At 38.6% G+C, this 21,944-nt stretch overlaps 1 protein-coding gene across 2 annotated transcripts in view; it reads left to right on the top strand.

Moving 5' to 3' along the window:
* Positions 1–21,944, top strand: part of PIWIL2 (piwi like RNA-mediated gene silencing 2) — a 75,533-nt gene that overhangs the window by 23,180 nt on the left and 30,409 nt on the right. For both annotated transcript variants that reach the window (XM_047092154.1, XM_047092155.1), the window contains exons 13-19: positions 137–277; positions 5,261–5,374; positions 6,066–6,254; positions 8,344–8,445; positions 9,023–9,139; positions 9,726–9,814; positions 10,696–10,801. In XM_047092154.1, coding sequence (XP_046948110.1) covers positions 137–277; positions 5,261–5,374; positions 6,066–6,254; positions 8,344–8,445; positions 9,023–9,139; positions 9,726–9,814; positions 10,696–10,801 — 858 coding nt within the window. The remainder of the gene's footprint in view (positions 1–136; positions 278–5,260; positions 5,375–6,065; positions 6,255–8,343; positions 8,446–9,022; positions 9,140–9,725; positions 9,815–10,695; positions 10,802–21,944) is intronic.

Below are 21,944 nucleotides of genomic sequence, written 5' to 3' on the forward strand. Positions count from 1 at the left end.
TGGAGGTATTTGAAAATTCTACAGATTTCAATGGGAAAGAGGTTTTCTTTTGGAAATGTTTTGGACACATTGGGGTTTAACTTCATGTTGGAGAAAGTAATACTTATAACATTATCTCTGTCTTAATTCTATTTAGGATTTAACCCAGCAGATCAACCTGAGCCCCAAACAGCACCATAATGCTTTGGAATGCTTGCTGCAGAGAATTTCGAAGAATGAGACAGCTAGCAATGAATTGGCGCGCTGGGGACTCTGTCTCCAGAAGGATGTACATAAGGTGAACTGGAGGATGTAGTGGAGTAGGAACCAGCATTGACCAGCAATTTTAAGAGCTTAATGAATGAAACTGGCTGATAGCTCCCTACCTTATCTTTATTTTGGAGTTTTGCTTTATTATTATACTTTTTTTGGGTCCTAGTCATAATATTTGAATTTCCTTATCTTAATTTGCTACTAGCTCTTACAGATTTTTCTTCTATATTTCCCAGGGCTCCGAGGTGTTAATTTTTAGTCAGGCAGATGGCACAAGGAATATTGACTTACAATTTACCTCATTTTCAGGTTTCCAACCCAAATAATTCTTAAGGTTCTGTATGTCCTTTTCTTTTTTTTTCTTCTCCAAGAAGTAACTTGTGATTCTTTGAATATACTATTGTCATGCTTTCTGTAGGCATAGAGAGTCTTAGTCTTACACAATCGAATTTTCTTACAGCCCTTTCTACCTGCGGTTTGCTGGAATCTGCTATGTTGTATTTTATGCAGCGTGATCCATAGGGCAGAGGCAGCATGAGATGGTAGAGTCCTTGGCCTTCAGTATCTGCTTATTTGTCTTTGAATCTGGGGGCGCCTGGGTGGCTCAGTCGGTTGGGCATCCAACTGTGGCTCGGGTCATGATCTCAGGGTTCGTGGGCTCAAGTCCCACGTCAGGCTCTGTGCTGACAGCTCAGAGCCTGGAGCCTGCTTTGGCTTCTGTGTCTCCCTCTCTCTCTGCAGCTCCCCCCTCTGTCTCTCTCTCTCTGTCAAAAATAAACATTAAAAAAACATTTTATTTGGCTTTGAATCTCAGCTCTACCACTTGCCATCTTAATTACTTTGAACAAATTGCGTAGCATATTGTAGTTTCTTTATCTGTAAAATGAGGATAATGATTGAATTATAAAAACTTAAATGGTACCATCTTTCGTATAATATGTGACACATAGCAGGTGCTCAGTAAACATTAGCTGTTATTATTTTTCACCTGCTTTCGAGATTATACCAAAATAATTAATTCTGTCTTTTCTGTAATTCTTTTGCATTTTGAGTTGACTCCTTGTTAAAAATTTCTTTTTCTCGGGGTGCCGGGGTGGCTTAATCAGTTAAGCGTCCAACTTCAGCTCAGGTCATGATCTCACAGTTCGAGCCCCACATCGGGCTCTGTGCTAACAGCTTGGAGCCTGGATGGAGCCTGCTTCAGATTCTGTGTCTCCCTTTCTCTCTGCCCCTCCTCTGCTCACACTCTTCTCTCTCTCAAAAATAAAGAAATGTTAAAAAAATTTTTTTTTAATTTCTTTTTCTCTGTTTTAATAAAAGTAATGGATAGTGAATAAGGAAAATTTGAAATTTTAGAAAATATAAAGAAATAAAAACATCAGTAATTTCATCATCCAAAGATGATATCTCGGTGACTTATTTTAGATATTTATAAAAGATAACTTCAGGAGCACCTGGGTAGCTCAGTTTGTTAAGTGTCCAGCTCTTTATTTCGGCTCAGGTCATGATCTCGAAGTTGTGGGATCAAGCCTTGTGTCGGGCTCTGTACTGAGCTGAGCGTGGATCCTACTTAAGATTCTCTTTCTCTCCCTCTCTCTCTCTGCCCCTCCTCTGTTCACACATGTTCTCTCTCAAAAAATAAATAAATAACATAACATAACAAAATAACATAAAATATACTTTGGTGTATTTCCTTTCCCTACACATTTTTCTGTGAGAATAAATCTTTTTCTTACAAAGTTGTGATTATATTGTGTATGGTTTTACATCTTCTTTTTAATTTAATATCATATCCTGAACATGTTTTCATGTTATTAAGTGTCAATTTGAAGACATAGAAAACATAAACCAAAGAAGAAAAAAGTTCATCTTGCTGTATCAGGATAACTACTCTTAACATTTTGGTACATAACCTTCATTGGATTTGTGTGTGTGTATGTATGTGCATGCTTACATGCTTACACACACTCACACATAGCATGTATTCATATAGTTTCCTTTTTTCCCCTCAGTTTTTCCATGTCATTTAATATTTTTCTGAATATTTTAATGGCTGCCAGATAGTTTATTAACAATTTCCTTTTCTTTTACATTCAAATTGAATTTAGTATTTTTCTGTTAGAAATAGTTATTCAGTGAAGAGCCTTGTAACTGAATCTTTTTACATGTTTATTTTCATAGTCAAATTTATGGAAGTGGAATTATTAGGTCAGGGGACACTTATGTTTTTAGTGCTTTTGTTGTATATTGCCAGTTGCCTTCTAGGCTCAAGTTTCAAGGTTTAAGGTTCAAGTTTTTACTTTCATATCATGAGTTTGATTCCTTACATTCCTGCTAATATGGGCATTGTTATTCTTTATGTTAGATTTTGATAATGGTAATTAAATCATTGAAATTTCTTTTGATTATAGATGAAATAAGTAGATATATTTTTTTTAATTTTTTATGTTTTTTATTTTTGGGAGAGAGAGAGAGAGTGTAAGCAGGGGAGGGGCAGAGAGAGAGGGAGACACAGAATCTGAGGCTGGCTCCGCTCTGAGCTATCAGCACAGAGCCTGATGTGGGGCTTGAACTCACGAACTGTGAGACCATGACCTGAGCCGGAGTCAGATGCTTAACTGACTGAACCACCCAGGAGCCCCTGTTATTACTTTTTTGTATTAAAATTTTTTTAATGTTTATTTATTTTTGGGAGAGAGAGACAGAGTGCAAGCAGGGGAGAGACAGAGAGAGATGGAGAGACAGAATCCGAAGCAGGCTCCAGGCTCTGAGCCCAATGTAGGGCTCAAACCCACAGATTGTGAGATCCTGTGCCAAAGTCAGATGCTCAACCAATTGAGCCACTCAGGTGCCCCACCTCTGTTATTTTTTAATAAGCAAATGGTAGAGATCATAGAAAGTAAAAATCCTCTGTAATTATACATCCCCAGAGATAATCACCACTAAGTGTAGATGCATTCAATTTTTTTTAGTTTATTTTGAGAGAGAGTGCAAGCGGTGGGGGTGCGGCAGAGAGAGGGAGAGAGAGAATCCTAAGTAGGCTCTGCACTGCCAGTACAGAGCCCAATGCAGGGCTTGAACCTATGAACCTTGAGATCATGACCTGAGCCAAAGTCAGATGCTTAACTGACTGAGCCACCTGGGCACCCCAGACTCAATTTTTATGATACATACATTACTATTTATTTTTTTGTAAAAACAGGATCATATTACCTGTTGTTACAAAGGGGCTGCAGACTGGTGCCGCCAGTCTGGAAAAGAGTATGGAGGTTCCTCAAAAATTAAAAATAGAGCTACCCTACTACTCAGCAATTGCACTACTAGGTATTTATCCAAGGGATACAAGTATGCTGTTTCGAAGGGACACATGCACCCCAATGTTTATAGCAGCACTATCAGCAACAGCCAAAGTATGGAAAGAGCCCAAATGTCCATCGATGGATGAATGGATAAAGAAGATGTGGTATATATATATATATATATATATATATATATATGTGTGTATATATATATATATATACATATATACACACACATTGTATACACAATGGTGTACATATATATATATGTATATATGTATATATACACACACACACACACAATGGAGTATTACTCGGCAATCAAAAAGAATGAAATCTTGCCATTTGCAGCTACGTGGATGGAACTAGAGGGTATTATGCTAAGCAAGGTTAGTCATAGACAAATACATGATTTCACTCATGTGAGGACTTTAAGACAGAGAACAGATGAACATAAGGGAAGGGAAGCAAAAATAAAAACAGGGTGGGGGACAAAACATAAGAGACTCTTAAATATAGAGAACAAACAGAGGGTTGCTGGAGGGGTTTTGGGAGGAGGGATGGGCTAAATGGGTAAGGGAGTTAAGGAATCTACTCCTGAAATCATTGTTGCACCATGTGCTAACTAACTTGGATGTGGATTATAAAAAATAAATTATAGAAAAAAAGTGTTTTCAATGTTTGCAAAATAGTTCATTATGCTGTTATATCAACTAAATTATTTTCCTGTGTTTGGATATTTAGATCTGATTGACTTATTCCTAACTTTAATTTGTTCTTTCATTATATTTATGTCTTTTCCTGCCTGCTTTTCTTTTTAGAGTATAATAGTAGGTATAGTTTATGTTCAGCCTTATTGAGAAATTTTACTTTTCGGCACCTGGATGGCTCAGTTGGTTAAGCGTCTAGTTTTGGCTCAAGTCATGATCTCATAGTTTGTGAGTTCAAGCCCCACATCAGGCTCTGCGCTGACAGTGTGGAGCCTGCGTGGGATTCTGTCTCCCTCTCTTTCTGCCCTTCACATATGTGTGTGTGCTCGCTCGCTCTCTCAAAATAAACTTTAAAAGAATTCTTTTTAAAAAAAGAAATTTTACTTTTAATTTTCTTTTTTTTTTTTTTTCAACGTTTATTTATTTTTGGGACAGAGAGAGACAGAGCATGAACGGGGGAGGGGCAGAGAGAGAGGGAGACACAGAATCGGAAACAGGCTCCAGGCTCTGAGCCATCGGCCCAGAGCCCGACGCGGGGCTCGAACTCATGGACCACGAGATTGTGACCTGGCTGAAGTCGGACGCTTAACCGACTGCGCCACCCAGGCGCCCCTTACTTTTAATTTTCTACTTGCAATTTGTCCCTTAAAATATTTTTAAAGATTATATTCCTATTTATCTTGAAATTATAGTTGTTTTATATGCATTGTCTACTTCTAAAGAGATAATGCTTTCTAATCCTTGTTTTGGGAGACCATGTTGGAAACTTCAATAATTAAAAAGCCTTGCCTATAAAAATTTTACCTGTATTTGTCCAGGGTTTTATTGACCTGGACTCATTGCTAGCAGTTTCATTTTTGTGCCATTCTCAGGGGTTATAACAGGAACAGGTCTATACAGTGGAGTTGACAAGGCCCAAGAGAGAACAGCGTCAGTGTTTTTTCCTAAATTAGTGTTTGCAAATGACTCATGTCATGTGTACTTTGTTTTCTGTTATAGATTGAAGGACGTGTTCTGCCAATGGAAAGAATTAACTTAAGAAATACTTCATTTATCACATCTCAGGAACTAAACTGGATTAAGGAAGTAACCAGAGACCTTTCCATCTTGACTGTAAGTGACTTTTAAGGTGGTGAAGAGAGGACCAGTATTACTAAAAATATGGAAATTAGAAAGCAGGAATGATTCAGTGTCTTCTTTTTAAGGGAGAGTACCAACTGAATTCCCATCCTGAATTATCTGCTAAACAGGGGTCCTTCAAATAGAGCAAATTGATGAGTTGTTAGAGGGAAGCACTTTGGTTGGCCATAGACTTAGGAAAAGGAAATAGATTGCTATGGTAATTCATGTAGTGCAAGCTTAATACCCAGTCTCCCATTTATTTTCCTTTATCTTCCTGGATTTTCCCTGGGAGTTCCTTGAAGATGTTTTTATCCATGAAAGAAGTAATTAAAACAGTCTCCCACCAAGAGAACTGAAGAACAAAATTGTGTATCAGTATTTTTAAATGTTTTTGGCTAATGTGGTCTTTTTGGCCATGCATAAAGTACATCTGTTTCTAAAACTTTTTATTGAAATATATTTAAAGGAAAAGTATACTTACAAGTGTACAGTGTTCCACTGTGGGAGTATGCCAAAGTTTACTTATCACCCACAACTATGTTAGTTATAGGAATTAGATCAAAAAGGACTCAAGCAAGAGAGAATTAAAAGCAGTTTCTTCTCTAGACTAATATCTCCTGGGTGTGAGTTTGGAGTGTTTAAGTTGTGGGAAGTGCTAAAAATAGCTTGTGGTTATTCCTAGGTCCCCATGCATTTCTGGGCACTGTTTTACCCAAAGAGAGCAATGGATCAGGCCCGAGAACTGGTTAATATGTTGGAAAAGATAGCTGGCCCCATTGGTATGCGTCTGAGCCCACCAGCCTGGGTTGAACTAAAGGATGATCGAATTGAGACCTATGTCAGAAGCATTCAATCCATGCTAGGAGTTGAGGTAATAAACTAATTTGAGTATATGAGTAGAATGCTTGTTTTAAAATACTTGCATACTTGATTTTAAATTCTCTTGCTTATCAGTCTGCTGTTTATGATGCCAAGAAATCTGTGTCTTACTCATGTACACATGAAATACTATACCAAGTAGTCTTCATGCCCTTTGGTTAATTGATTCTCTCATTCTATGTTGGCAGTAGTCTCTTTCACTCTGGTGTTCTTTTTTCACGTAATTGACGGAGAGAATAGCTGACTTAACTTTAGTTCGTTATCTGTATAGAACATGTTGTGCTCAGAAAGCAACTTTTTGGGCCCAGTGCCATTTTGCACAATTCAGTACTGCACTGTCACGGTCTGGTCTGGCTTAAGATTTGAATTGCTCTGGCGATGAACTTGGCACCTGGGCCATCAGCTCAGTCCTGATAGCTGATTGTGAGCGCTGCAGCTGAGCAGGTCATAGCACTCATAACTCAGTAGTTCAAGCCTGCGGTTCTTACCTGTTTGCACACAAAACGGAGGAAGAAGCTTAAGGAACAAAAGCAGAGCAAATGTTTTGGGAAGTAATTAGTCTTTGACTTGAAGAGTCCATTGTTGTGAGATCAGTACTGGAATTAGATTTTTCTGGGATCTCTCTGATCCCCAACTCTGGGTTATCACCCAGAGCAGCACCCTCATATTCTGTCTTTGTAATTTCCTTCTGGTTCCCCATGCTAGTTGTACTCTGCCGTGGCTACTCCCTGAGCCTGATCATTGATAATTCTGCTGTGCTTTCAGAAGAATTGCCCAGTGTAGTGCATCAACTCCCCAATCTCATACTTGTTCATGTTCTCTTTAGAAGAGTGTACTTCCAACAGTTTTCATGCAGCATGGATAGAAGTTTCATTCATGTTTACCAAACTTAACTCATCTTGGTCTTACTGTCTCTTTGTCGTCTTTAGGGCATGCTGTTTTATTATATTTTATTATTATTTTTATTATTTACTCATTAATTTATTATTATTATTTATTTATTATCCCACACATGTCTGCAGGAGCCAGATGAGAAACACAAGTGTAGTGGGCTAGGAGGGGACTATAGTGAACTTAAGAGAGTAATCAACCCCATGACTGCAGATAAAAGCCCAGCATTATCAAATTAATTTTCGATTTATTTGTTTTTCAGTAGAAGCAAAAAATCTGGATTTGTATGTGTGTGCCCCTCCATATGTTTAAATGTTAATTAAAAAAAAAAAAACATGTAACTCATTGCAGGGACTAAAAAGCTACATGTGTTTGATAGATCCAACTCATAGGCTCCCAGTGTGCAGCCTGTGTTCTACGTGACTTCAGAAGCTCTTTGATGTGATTGCTGGAACGTGTGTTCTCTGAGAAGTCTTAATCTAACACTAATCTTGATTTGGAATAATATATTATTGATTTACCATTAATAGCTGTTTCTGGCATAAAGGATTGGCACTTTCATTTCCCTTCAGTGCTACTTTTCTTTATTTATGCTGAAAGATCCTCTGTTTCCAGTGTTGGATCTCTTAAATGGTGAGGGATCACAGATGTTTATATGAGATATGCTGCTGGCAATATCATTCTCTCTCCTAACCAGGAAGTTAGGAAAAGCCACTTACAGATTTGGCAGTAGCTTCATTTCTTTGTACTTGGTTCTGAATCTTTTCTTGTGGTATTGCATTCCATGTTTGCTCAGTTTTGTGGTATGAATGTAATAAGGTGCTTGGTTTACTGAAGAGAGTGGTAAAAGCATTCTAGGGAATTGAAAGCAGCAACTAAAAAGTAATCTTTGCAAATTTTCAAGCCTGCCTTGTTCAGGCATCTTAATTTTCCTAAGGAAGAACTCAGGTAGTCAGGGCCACCTCTAGATAATTTATGGTATTCTATCCCGTATTTCTACAAAGAAGCCCTGAATCCAGCAAAGGTTCAAGGACCTGTTCGGGGTTGGAGTGTCTACCCTCTTTGTTTCAGTCCCTTTTGCCTTAAAGGTCCTATGACTTCACAGGCTCTTAGACTGCCCACAGCTGGAGTCCCATCAAGGTCCCCTGCGACTTCCAAAGCCTGACTTATATGTACTTTATCTCTTCAAGAGGAAGATACAGATGGTTGTTTGCATCATCATGGGAACACGTGACGATCTCTATGGGGCTATTAAAAAGCTGTGCTGTGTGCAGGCTCCTGTGCCCTCACAGGTGAGTGGAGAGCTAGGCAGGAGGCATACATGGAAACTCTATAACCTCCCTTGAGGTTTTGAAAAGAGGGGTACAGATGTTCAAAAACTGAAGTTACTATTAGAAGCCATCATGTGTAACCCTTCTGGTGGAAAGTTCCCCTTATTAGAGTAACCTGGTGAAAAGCAGAGGCTCTTTGTAAATAAATACTGCCTTCATATCCACAAATGAGTACTCTTGCTGGTTCAGACAGTGAGCTGCTGGGTGGTTTCACATGACTGGGTTCTGAGAGTATAGGCTTCACTCTGAAAGGGGAAAGCTGTTAATCCTAAGTAGGTTTGTTTGTTCGTTTGTTTGTTTAATTTATTCTGTGTGAGATCCTTTTGAAAGTTTTTGGGTTTTGGTTGTCTTTTTGTTTTGATGTGTGTTGTGTGTGCGCGTGCATGCCTACATAGAAATCCTAGAATTAGAGCTAGTCATGCATAGTGTATTGCCTGCTAACTGGGGTTTCTTAAACAAATGTAGTGTTTACTTCAGGATTGTTTATATCATCTGACAGGCTTATAGTGTCCCCTTTCTCCACACCCCTTTATTATAGGTCATCAATGTTCGAACCATTGGTCAGCCAACCAGGCTTCGGAGTGTGGCCCAGAAAATTTTACTTCAGATTAATTGTAAATTGGGTGGTGAGCTCTGGGGAGTGGATATTCCTCTGGTGAGTGATGCTGAGATGTTTCTTCATTCAATTTAGCTCTCCAGAGACTCCTACCTAGCTATTTTCCTAGTTTTCCTCATAGAGTTATCCTTATTCTCCATGCTTAGTGGTCTAAATGGTTCATGGCCTGCTTTTGTGTAGCCCACGTGCTGAGAATGGTTTCTATAATCTTAGTTGAAACCAATAAAAATAAGACTGATATTTTCTGACACATGAAAATTATATGACATTCCATTTTCATTGTCCTTAAATGCAGTTTTATTGGAATATAGCTATACTTCTTTACAGACTAACTGTGGCTGCTCTTGTGTTGTAATGACAGACAAAATTGAGTAGTTCCTACAGAGACTGTGGCTCACAAAGCCCAGTGTTATTTACTGTACGGTCCTTTACAGGAAAAGCATGCTGATCCTTATTCTAGATCTCTGACTTATTCATAGTGTTTAAAAAAATGTCAAGTTGATTCCAGTCTCTTTCTTCCTCCAGAATTCATTTTCATATGTTGCTTTTGGGGTTCAGATAATAATTGAAGATGGGGTGATGGATTGCTTGGTTTTTCTGGTTTGTTTTTTGTTTTCTAACCCAGAAACAATTAATGGTGATTGGGATGGATGTTTACCATGACCCCAACCGAGGCATGCGCTCCGTGGTTGGCTTTGTTGCAAGCATCAATCTGTAAGTCTACTCAGTTCCATTTTGTTTGGTTACCTCATTTTGATGCCTAATCTTATTGTAAATCCAGCAAATACTTTTTGAATATTTTGTATTATAGTAAAAGTATACTTTAGAAAAGAATACTAAACTCTATTTTCTCCTTTATCTTTCTATTAGTTTATGCAGTCTGTTTAGCAAGCTTGTCAGGTCTGTAAGTTTGTTGCCTCAAATGTGGTCTGGTCTTCTTCAGAATGGGGGCTCTGTCTTGGTGTTTTTTCCCCCCTAGGAATGAGGGATTTTTTTGTTTGTTCTGATTAAAAACAAGACCTGTTCATGCAGATACCTGCAGAAATTTAGAAAGTGAAGGTTCCTCGTGGACCATCTTTTATTGACCACCACTAAAGGTTTGAAGTATATATACTTTTCAAATTCTCACTTATGTGCATAGTAACACGTATAGGTGGTGCATGTATGTTTACAAAATGGCATATTGCTATGTATACTATTTCTTAACTTGTTTTATGTACTTAAATTGTATATTGCAGATATTTTCACATATCAATACAAAGAATCTCAACCAATTCTTTTTAACTGCTGCATGGAATTTATTGTATGCCAGAACACTATTTAACTAGTCCTCTGTTGGTGGATATCTGAAATTTTTTCAGTTGGAAGCAGTTTTGTATCAAATGCCACAATTATGCCTATATTTTTACATTCTGTGTATGACTTACATATATATCTTTTCTCATATTAACGTATGTTTTTATCTGTAACATAAATGCATTTACTAGATACCGTATCGGTGCATAGAGGCGCCTGTGTGCTGACATTCAGACTGTGAGCCTTCCTCTGTGAGTGTGTGTTCATCGCTCTCTCTCTCTTTACTACCTCCTCCACAGCACACTCACAAAATGGTATTCACGAGTGGTGTTCCAGATGCCTCATCAGGAGATTGTGGATAGCCTGAAGCTATGCCTGGTGGGTTCCTTAAAAAAGTTTTATGAGGTAAGGGGAACAGAAATTCTAGAGTTGTTTTTAAGGACTACCTATCTGACCACTTTAAGAGGAAGTCTGATTTAGTGGTAGGGATCCCATATTGGAGGTGAATCTCCTAAACAGACTCAAAAGTTAGTCATTGCTGAACAGGCAGCTCAAAGGGACTGCCTTCAGGCTTCTACTTGTACAGAGCAGCATAAAGAGATAAATGCTTTGATTTTGCTGGGTAAGTAATGATTATTTCCCAGATTGTAATAAGCCTGATGCCTATAGATATAATCTCATGCCCTTATCAGGGAAGTGAGGGTAAATTTCAGCAATTAAAGCTTTTGAATTTACTCAGCTTTTTATGACTATTATTAGGCACTTTTCATTTTGGTTCAAGACAAATGCCTCCCTATAATCACCCCTAGAACTCCCAGGAATGCTAACCATAGAGAATTGCTGTCATTAAACTGATATTGGGTCTGGCACAATGAGCAAGCAAAATACTGGGTTTTGCCTTGGCCAGTACATCAAAGGAAGCGTTGATAAGTGGCTTTCATTTCTTAGGGTCAGAGTTAGCCCTTTGCATGGAGATTAACAGCAAGAAATTTAATAATTTCATATGATTACAGTCAGTCACTAGAATTCCACCTTGTTTCCTTTTAGATTAATGTTCCCTGCACTGTCCTTCAAACAGTTTGATGTTTTTCAGTGTTAGAGATAAGGAAAAAAAAAAAAAAAAAGTTGAATTTTGTCTCTAAGGAGACCTGTATGATACACTACTTTGTCACCAAGTTCTAACACCTTCATTTTTTTTTACTTTTCCTTTTTTTAAAAATTTATATTCAAGTTAGTTAACATACAGTGTAGTGTTGGCTTCAGGAGTAGAACCCAGTGATTTCATCTCTTACATAAGGACACCCAGTGCTCATCCTGAAAAGTGCCCTCCTTAATGCTTGTCACCCATTTAACCTCTACTCCATCCCCACCAGCAACCCTCAGTTTGTTCTCTGTACTTAAGAGTCTCTTATGGTTTGTCTCCTCTGTTTTTATCTTATTTTTCCTTCATTTTCCCTATGTTCATGTGTTGAGTTTTTCAAATTGCACATATGAGTGAAATCATGATATCTGTCTTTCTCTGACTGACTTATTTCACTTAGCACATAATACCCTCCAGTTCTAGCCACATTGTTGCAGATGGCAAGAATTCAGCCTTTTTAATCTCTGAGTAATATTCCATTGTATGTACCACATTTTCTTAAACCATTCATCAATTGACGGACATTTGTGTTCTTTCCATAATTTGGCTATTGTTAATAGCACTGCTATAAACATTGGGGTGCATGTGTCCCTTTGAATCAGCACTCCTGTATACTTTGGAAGAATGCCTAGTAGTGCAATTGCAGAGTCGTAGGGTAGTTCTATTTTTAATTTTTTGAGGAACCTCCATACTGTTTTCAGAGTAGCTGTACCAGTTTGCATTCCCACCAGAGTGCAAAAGAGTTCTTCTTTCTCCACATTCTTGCCAACATCTATTGTTTCCTGAGTTGTTAATTTTAGCCCTCCTGACAGGTGTGAGGTGGTATATCTTATTGTGGTTTTGACTTGTATTTCCCTGATGATGAGTGATGGTGAGCATCTTTTCATGTGTCTGTTTGCCATCTGGATGTCTTTTTTGGAAAAGCGCCTCTTCATGTCTTCTGCCCATTTCTTTACTGGATTGTTTGTTTTTTTGGGTGTTGAGTTTGGTAAATTCTTTATAGACTTTGGCTATTAACCCTTTGTCTAATATGTCATTTGCAAATATCTTTTCCCATTCTGTTGGTTGCCTTTTAGTTTTGTTGGTTGTTTCCTTTGCTGTGCAGCAGCTTTTTATCTTGATGAGTTCCGAATAGTTCATTTTTGCTTTTATTTCCCTTGCCTCCAGAGACATGTTGAGTAAGAAGTTGCTGTGGCCTAGGTCAAAGAGGTTGCTGCCTGCATTCTCCTGTAGGATTTTGATGGTTTCCTGTCTTACATTTAGGTCTTTCATCCATTTTGAATTTATTTTTGTGTATGGTGTAAGAAAGTGGTCCAGTTTCATTCTTCTGCATGTTGCTGTCTAGTTCTCCCAGCACCATTTGCTAAAGAGACTGTCTTTTTTCCATTGAATATTCTTTCCTGCTTTGTCAAGGATTAGTTGGCCTTTTATTTGTCCATTTCTGGGTTCTCTATTCTAGTCCATTGGTCTATGTGTTTGTTTTTATGGGTTAAAGTCCAGGATTGTGATGCCTCCAGCTTTGGTTTTCTTTTTCAGCAGTACTTTGGCTATTTGGGGTCTTTCGTGGTTCCATACAAATTTTAGGATTCTTTGTTCTAGTTTTGTGAAGAATGCTTATGTTATTTTGATAAGGATTGCACTGAATGTGTAGATTGCTTTGGGTAGTATTGACATTTTAACTGTATTTGTTCTTCCAATCCATGAGCATGAAATATTTTACCATTTCTTTGTCTTCTTCATTTTCTTTCATAAGCTTTCTATAATTTTCAGTGTACAGATCATTTACCTCTTTGCTTAGGTTTATTCATAGGTGCTTTATGGTTTTTGGTGCAATTGTAAATGGGACTGATACCTTGATATCTCTTTCTGTTGCTTCATTATTGATGTATAGAAATGCAACTGATTTCTGTACATTGATTTTATATCCCACGACTTTGCTGAATTCATGCATCAGCTCTAGTAGTTTTTGGTGGAATCTTTCAGGTTTTTCCATGTAGTGTCATGTCATCTGCGAAGAGTGAAAGTTTGACTTCTTTGCCAATTTGGATGCCTTTTATTTCGTTTTGTTGTCTGATTGCTGAGGCTAGGACTTCCAACACTATGTAAAACAACAATGGTGAGAGTGGACATCCCTATTGTGTTCCTGACCTGAGGGGGAAAGCTCTCAGTTTTTCCCCATTGAGGATATTAGCTGTGGGCCTTCATATATGGCTTTTATGATGTTAAGGTATGTTCCTTCTATCCCGACTTTCTTGAGGGTTTTTATCAAGAAAGGATGCTATACTTTGTCAAATGCTTTTTCTGCATCTACTGACAGGATCATATGGTTCCTATCCTTTCTTCAAATGTGCTGTATCATGTTGATTGATTTGCGAATATTGAACCAGTCTTGTGCCCGGGAATGAATCCCACTTGATCGTGGTGAATAATTCTTTTAATATACTGTTGAATTCGATTTGGTAGTATCTTGTTGAGTTTTTTTGAATCAAGGTTCATCAGGGATATTGGAATGTAATTCTCCTTTTTAGTGGGGTTTTGAAATCAAGGTAGTGCTGGTTTCATAGAATGAGTTTGGAAGCATTCCTTCCATTTCTATTTTTTGGAATAGTTTGAGAAGAATAGGTATTAACTCTGCTTTAAATGTCTGGTAGAATTCCCCTGGGAAGCCATCTGGCCCAAGACTCTTATTTCTTGGGAGATTTTTTTGATAAACGATTCAAATTCTTTGCTGGCTGTGGGTCTGTTCAGATTTTCTATTTCTTCCCATTTGAGTTTTGGTAGTGTGTGTGTGTGTGTGTGTGTGTGTCTGGGAATTTGTCCATTTCTTCCAGATTGTCCAGTTTGTTGGCATATGATTTTTATAGTTCTCTTATAATTGTTTGTATTTCTGTGGTGTTCGTTGTGATCTCTTGTCTTTCATTTGTGATTTTATCTGTTTGGGTCCTTTCTTTTTGAGAAGTATGGCTAGGGGTTATCAATTTTGTTTATTTTTTCCAAAAGCCAGTTCTTAGTTTCATTGATCTGTTCTACTGTTTTTGTTTTTTTATTTTTTTGGATTCTGTAACATTTATTTCTGCTCTAATTTCTATGATTTCCCCTTTTCTGCTGGATTTGGGCTTTATTTGCTGCTCCTTTTCTGGCTTCTTTAGGTGTAAGGTTAGGTTGTGTATTTGGGACCTTTCTTAAGATAGGCCTAAATTGCATTGTATTTTCCTATTAGGACTGCCTTTGCTGCATCCCACAGGGTTTGGACTGTCATGTTTTCATTTTAATTTGCTTCCATGTATTTTTTTTTATGTCTTCTTTAAGTTCCTGGTTAACCCATTCATTGTTTAGTAGGATGTTCTTTAACCTCCATGTATTTTGGGGGCTTTCCAAGTTTTTTCTTGTGGTTGATTTCAAATTTCATAATATGATTTGAAAATACTCATGGTATGATCTCAGTTTTTTTGTACCTGTTGAGGGCTGTGTCACGACCCAAAATATGATCTATTTGGAGAATGTTCCATGTGCACACTAAAGAAGAATGTGTATTCTTCTGCTTTAGGGTAAAGTGTTCTGAATATATCTGTTAAGTCTATCTGGTCTAGTATGTCATTCAGAGCTCTTGGTTCCTTATTGATTTTCTGCCTAGATGATCTGTCCATTGTTGTAAGTGAAGTATTAAAGACTGCTAGGGGCGCCTGGGTGGCTCAGTCGGTTGAGCATCTGACTTCGGCTCAGGTCATGATCTCGTAGTTTGTGGGTTCGAGCCCCGCGTCGGGCTCGGTGCTGACAGCTTGGAGCCTGGAGTCTGCTTCGGATTCTGTGTCTCCGTCTCTCTCTGCCCCTCCCCTGCTTGTGCTCTGTCTGTCTCTATCTATCAAAAATAAATAAAATGTAAAAAAAATTTTTTTTTTTTTAAATGAGTCTCTTAGGGGTGCCTGGGTGGTTCAGTCAGTTAAGTGTCCAACTTTGGCTCAGGTCATGATCTTGCAGTCTGTGAGTTCAGGCCCGGCATTGGACTGTGTGCTGACAGCTCCAGAGTTTGAAGCCTGCTTCCAATTCTGTGTCTCCCTCTCTCTGCCCCTCCCCAGCATGCATGCGTGTGCTCTGTAGCTCTCTCTCTCTCAAAAATAAATATTAAATAAAACGAGTCTCTTGTAGACAGCATATAGATGGATCTTGTCTTTTTATCCAGTCTGATACCCTGTGCCTTTTTATTTAGTCCATTTGCATTCAGAATCATAATTTAGAGATACTAATTTAGTACCATTCTGTTATCTGTACATTTCGTGTTTGTTGTGATGGTCTCTCCACTCACATAGTCCCCATAGGATCTCTTGCAGGGCTGGTTTAGTGGTCACAAACTCCTTTAGTTTTTGTTTGTCTGGGAAAGTCTCTCTCCTTCTATTCTGAATGACAGCTTTGCTGGATAAAGGATTCTTGGCTGCATATTTTTCTTATTCAACACACTGAATATTTCCTGCCACTCTCTTCTGGCCTGCCAAGTTTCAGCGGACAGTTCTGCTACTAACCTTATGTGTCTACCCTTGTAGTCTAAGGACCTTTTGTCCCTAGCTGCTTTCAGAATTCTCTTTTTATCTTTGTATTTTGCCAGTTTCATTATGATATGTCATGGTACTGACCTGTTTTGTTGGTTTTGAAGGGAGTTATCTTTGCCTCTTGGACTTGGATGCCTGTTTCCTTCCCCAGATTAAGGAAATTCTCAGCTATAATTTGTTCAAATAAATCTTCTGCTCCTTTCTTTTGCTTTTCCTCTTCTATTACTCCTATGATACAGATTTTGTTTAATTTCATGGAATCACGTAGTTCATGATCTAGTACTTTCCTCTCTCTCTTTTTTTCAGATTCATTATTTTCCATAATTTTATCTTCTGTTTCACCTATTCTCGCCTCTGCTTCTTCCATCCTTGCCTAGTCACTGTAACTAGTTTACTAGTTTACTTTGCATCTCAGTGATAGCGTTTTTAAATTCATCCTGACTAGTTCTTAGGTCTTTGATCTCTGCAGGCAAGAGTTTCTCTGGTGTCTTCTGTGCTTTTTTAAAGCCCAAGTATTAGTCTTATGACCATTACTCTAAATTCTTGTTCACATATATTGTTTATATCTGTTTTGGCAATTCTCTGGCTGTGATTTCTTGTTGAACTTTCTTTTGGGGAAAATTCCTCTGTTTTATCATTTTGGCTAAGTTTCTGTCTTTTGCATGTTTTAAAAGCTTGTTATGTGTCCTGCACCTGAGAGTATTATATTAAGAAGGAATCATAACACTGTCTAAAGCCTGGCACTTCAGCAAGTGTTTTAGGCGTGTGTTGCATGCACTCTGTTGTGCTTTGGCTGCTTTATCCCACTAGTCAGTCCTCTGTAGAGCTCTTCCTTGATTGTAGTAGTGGGGTGTTTAGACCTTCAACCAGGTATGCTTTGATTCATTTGTTGAAGTAACCCTGGGAAACAAAAGGAAAGGTGAGGGGAAGCCTTGATCCTGCCAAGCTGTTTCCCTCCAACTGTGGAGATCCTTCTGCCACTCCACAGATCAATTTCCTGGGTGTTCCAAGTGATAATGACCTCAATACAGCTGTGTTTGAGGGACAAAGAAAGTCCTGGTTCCCCTATTTCTCTGCCATCTTAACTCCCTCCCCACACCTTCCTTTTCCTTGTTGTTGATGCTATGGTTTTCCTTCAAGTTCTGTCTGTTAAGGCCTAGCTCAAAGATTACTTCTGTGAAGGCTTTTCCATTTCTCCCCACTGCTCTTTCCCGTAAAGAGACTTATTTCTTTATGTTCCTTCCTCTTCCAAGGCCCTTTGTTTATATTCTGTGTAGTGGATGTTATATCCTGCCTTATATTAGTTATTTGCATCCTTATTTCTCCGGGTTGTAAATTACTTGAGCACTGCTTGGTTATTGATGGCTGTGTAACAGATTTACCATAAAACTTAGTAGCATGCAGTGAGCATTTATAACGTTTAAGTCAAGAAGTTGGACAGGATGCAGTGGGCTCTGGTGCCTCTTCATGTGGTCTTTCCACATGAGCTAGTTTGGGCTTCCTCACATTGTGGTGGCAGAGTTCAAGATGTACGGTTTCCAAGAAACTGAGAGTCACGTGGAAGTCATGTTGCTTTTATACCTTAGCCTTGAAAGTTATGCAGTATCACGTTCACTGCATTCCATTTGTCCAGTATATCATTATGAATATGCCTTATAATTGGAGGAGCCAGTGTGGAGTAAGGATAGATTTAAAGAAACAACTAATCTGCTCTTTAAAGCTGTTACATACATTTTCATATTTTTGTTCTTAATTTAATTGCCTTCCCCCCACCCTTGATTTGCCACTGTTTGTACACAATAAATTTGTACAGAACTCTTTGGCATAGAAAGTAGCTGGTGGTTTGTTAACCAATCTAGTTCTTTCTCAGGCCATTTGTTCCATCAGTTTTATATCCTGAAGAAGCATTAACCCAATTTCCCAATATATTTGATTATCAGTATCAGGATTATCATAAGATTTGTGTAAGTAATATAACTGAATCTTACCAGTGAGGTTAGTGTCACATCACATTGTGATATGGTAGTAAATATAATCTGAAATATGAGTCAAAAGATAGTGGCATGTTGCTGGAGTCCCACTCAGGCATGAATAGTTTAGTTTTTCATCATATTACATGACCAAAATGTCTCCCAGAACTATGCCAGTTACATTTCCAGACTTCCATTTGACATTGTCAGGTTCTAAAAGCAAAAGTAGTCTCAGCAACATGGCTTCACCCTTTCAGGTTGCTGGTATACTTGAGCTAACACACAATAGGATCATCTCTTACTCTAAGCCTATTTGAGATACAAATACAATATTGCATAACGATTGATTCATTCTTTTATCCTCAGCTCCCATTCTTTCATCTTTCCAGTTCTACCCTAACATTTCTACTTTTGGAGCCAGTGTTAGGTTTGGCCACTGTGCTGGTGTAGATTGCTGACAGCAGTGCTAGGATGGCAGGTGCTTCCCCCTTAATCCATTCTCATTAATAGGGAAGGGTTACACATGTTCAGAATTAGTGAACTCTCTGACCTCTAGCTAAATACAGTTTATAAAGGTTTTTTTTTTTTAATGTTTATTTACTTTTGAGAGAGACAGAGTGTGAGTGGGGGAAGGGCAGAGAGAGAGGGAGACACATAATCCGAAACAGGCTCTAGGCCATCAGCACAGAGCCCAATGCGGAGATTGGACTAATGGACAGTGAGATCTTGACCTGAGCCGAGTCGGGCTCCCAACTGACTGAGCCACCTAAGCGCCCCTAGCTAAATACAGTTTAGCTGTATTTCCTGTGAACCTCCATTTTTGCTAGAGGGGATCAAAGCACAGTCCACCTCATGAGGCCCTTAGGAATTTTATCATAAAGGTTTAAAAATATAGTTATAAAAAATATATACGACTACAGTTTTTTTTCTTTAACATTTATTCATTTTTGAGACAGAGAGACAGAGCACAAGCTAGGGAGGGGCACAAAGAGAGAAAGGGAGACACAGGATCCGAAGCAGGCTCTAGGCTCTGAGCTGTCAGCACAGAACCTGACACGGGGCTCGAACCCACAAACAATGAGATTATGACCTGAGCTGAAGTAGCCTGCCCAACCGACTGAGCCACCCAGGCATCCCTGATTACAGTTTTTTGCTTAGGGATTGTTATAGGTTGAATTGTATCTCCTCCTACCCCCAACAAAGATACTGAAGTTCTAACCACCACCCAGTACTAGTGAATGTGTTTGGAAATAGGACCTTTGCAGATGAGATGGAGTTAAGATGAGGTCATTAGAGTGGGCCCCAATCCAATATGACTGTGGTCTTAATGAAAGGAGGAGATTTGAACACAGGGGTGGATACATGTAGACAAAAGACAATGTGAAGACAAAGATCACCATCTACAAGCCAAGGAACACTTAAGGCCACCAGAGGCTAGGAGGGAGGTCGTAGAACAGATTGTCCCTTATAGCCCTCAGAAGGAGTCAACCCTGCCAGCACCCTGATGTTAGACTCTTGTCCTCTAACCCTGTGAAACAATGCATTTGTGTTGTTGAAACCACTCAGTTAGTGTGGTACTTTGTTATGGTAGACCTAGTGAACAAATACACAGTTCATCCCAGTTCTAACACCTGCAGTTTCAGCTCTGGTCTGAGAACCAGTAGGAAAAAAGAATATTGAGGTCTTGTGGGGAAAACAAAATATTGTTATACTAGCATTCTTCTCCACTCCCTCTTCTCTAGATCCCCCAGGGAAGGGGAGGGACATTTTCTGGGCCCTGTTCATGTTGAATGTTAGTACACACTCTCGAAAGCATGCAAATCAGCCTTTCTCGACTTTATCCCTTTGGTGTTAGACAAAAAACGTTTCAATTGCCCATTCTATTCTCTACCAAACTGTTACTCTGAGGGTGAAAATATGTTCCTTGGTCTGAGGAAATGTGAGTTGGCAGTCCAAATTGGTGCAGTATCTTCTGTTTCAGTCCTTTTGTTTAGTATTTTGAACATTTATATCTACCAGCAGGTATGCATAGCCTAGTCAGCAATAGATGTCTATTTATGTCAAGAACTGTTTGTTGCCTCCCGGAGCTACCAGGGTCCATGTAACTTGCCAACTATGTGCAAGGCCTTCCGCTCAGGGAATCTACCCCAGAACCATCTGCATTCTCTGTATCTCCTCTTGTCAGAAGAATTCCTGTTGGCATTTTGCACTTCTGAGGGTGTAAGAGAAATATCGAGATTCAACCCGTTTCTGCATTGCCGTAGCCCCCAGTGTCATTTCATGGATCCAGGTGTCACCTCAGACAAACAAGCACACCAAAATAACTGCTTATTAGTTCCAACCTCTTTTTGATCCTCAAGATAATGATTCCCCATTTACTCTCCCCCCTACTTACTGATTATGTCTACTGTGCTTTTCTGTCTCTCATTTATTGATTTTGGGTTATATAGAAGTAATCGTAAAATGCATGACATTTTGTGTCTGGCTAATTGCTTCAGTTTGTTTTTAAGGCTCATGCAAGTTGTAGCTCATGTAGTTGTAGCTCATGCAAGTTTTGTTTTTTTGTACGGATGAATAATATTCCATTGCATATTTATTCCACAATTGGTTTATCTATTCATTATTGATGGACATTTGGACTTGTTCCCACCTTTTGACTATTTAGAATACTGCTGTAACATGCTTGATTATGTATTTGCTTGAGTACATGTTTGCATTTCTTTTGGGTAGATACCTAGGAGTAAAATTGATGGGCCATAAGGTAATTCTGTATTCAACTTTTTGAGGAACCAGCAAAGTTTTCTGCAGTGGTTACAGCATTTTCTTTCCTACCAGCAATGTATAGGGGTCTCAATTTCTCTGCATCCTTGCCAATACTTTGTTTTCCATTTTTAACTATAACCATTGTGAAGTGGTATCTCACTGTGGTTTTAACTTGCATTTCCTTAATAACCAGTGATGTTGAACATCGTTTCATGTGCTTATTGTCCATTTGTATATCTTCTTTGAAAAAGTCTTTTCAGATCTTTTCCCCATTTTTTAATTGAGCTATTTGTCTTTTTGTTGTTGACTTGTAAAGAGTTTTTTTTTTACATATTTTGGATACAGAATGCTTATTTGATAAGTGATTTGCAAATATTTTGTCCCATCCTATAGGATGTCTTCACTTTCTTGATAATGTTAATTTGATGCATAAAAATTTTTAGTTTTTATAAAGTCTAATTTTTGTATTTTTCTTTTTCTTTTTTTGCTTTTGGTGTCAAATCTAAGAATCTGTTGCCAAATCTGAGGTCATGAACATTTACCCCTATGTCTTCATGTAACAATTTTGAGTATTACCTCCTGTATTTAGGTCATTGATCCATTTTGAGTTATATTTTGTATATGGAGTGAGGTAGGGATCCATCTTTATTCTTTGACATGTGGTTATCCGCTTATCCCAGCACCGCTTGTTGAGGAGTCTGTATTCCTTCTCCATAGAATGGTTTTGGCATCCTTGTTTGGTTGGGGGGCATCTGGGTGGCTCAGTTGGTTCAGTGTCCAACTTCATTTTAGCTCAGGTCATGATCTCATGGTTCATGAGATAAAGCCCTGTGTTGGGCTGTGTGCTGACAGTGTGGGGCCTGCTTGGGATTCTCTCCCTCTGGATCTGCCTGTTGGTCTGCTCACTCTCTCTCAAAATAAATAAATTTAAAAAATTTTTAAATAAACTTTTTGAAAAATTTAAAAAATTAGCTGGGCATAGGGGTGCCTGGGTGGCTCAGTTAAGTGTCAAACTCTTGATTTTGGCTCAGGTTATGATCATGCAGTTTGTACGATCAAGCCCCTTGTCAGGCTCTGCACTGACATAGCTTGCTTGGGATTCTCTCTCTCCCGCTCTCTGCCTGTACCTC

The sequence above is a fragment of the Lynx rufus genome, unplaced genomic scaffold (genome assembly GCF_022079265.1).
Source record: "Lynx rufus isolate CCGP_SWC_20201006 ecotype Redwood Valley unplaced genomic scaffold, mLynRuf1.p SCAF_3, whole genome shotgun sequence".
Lineage (NCBI taxonomy): Eukaryota > Metazoa > Chordata > Mammalia > Carnivora > Felidae > Lynx > Lynx rufus.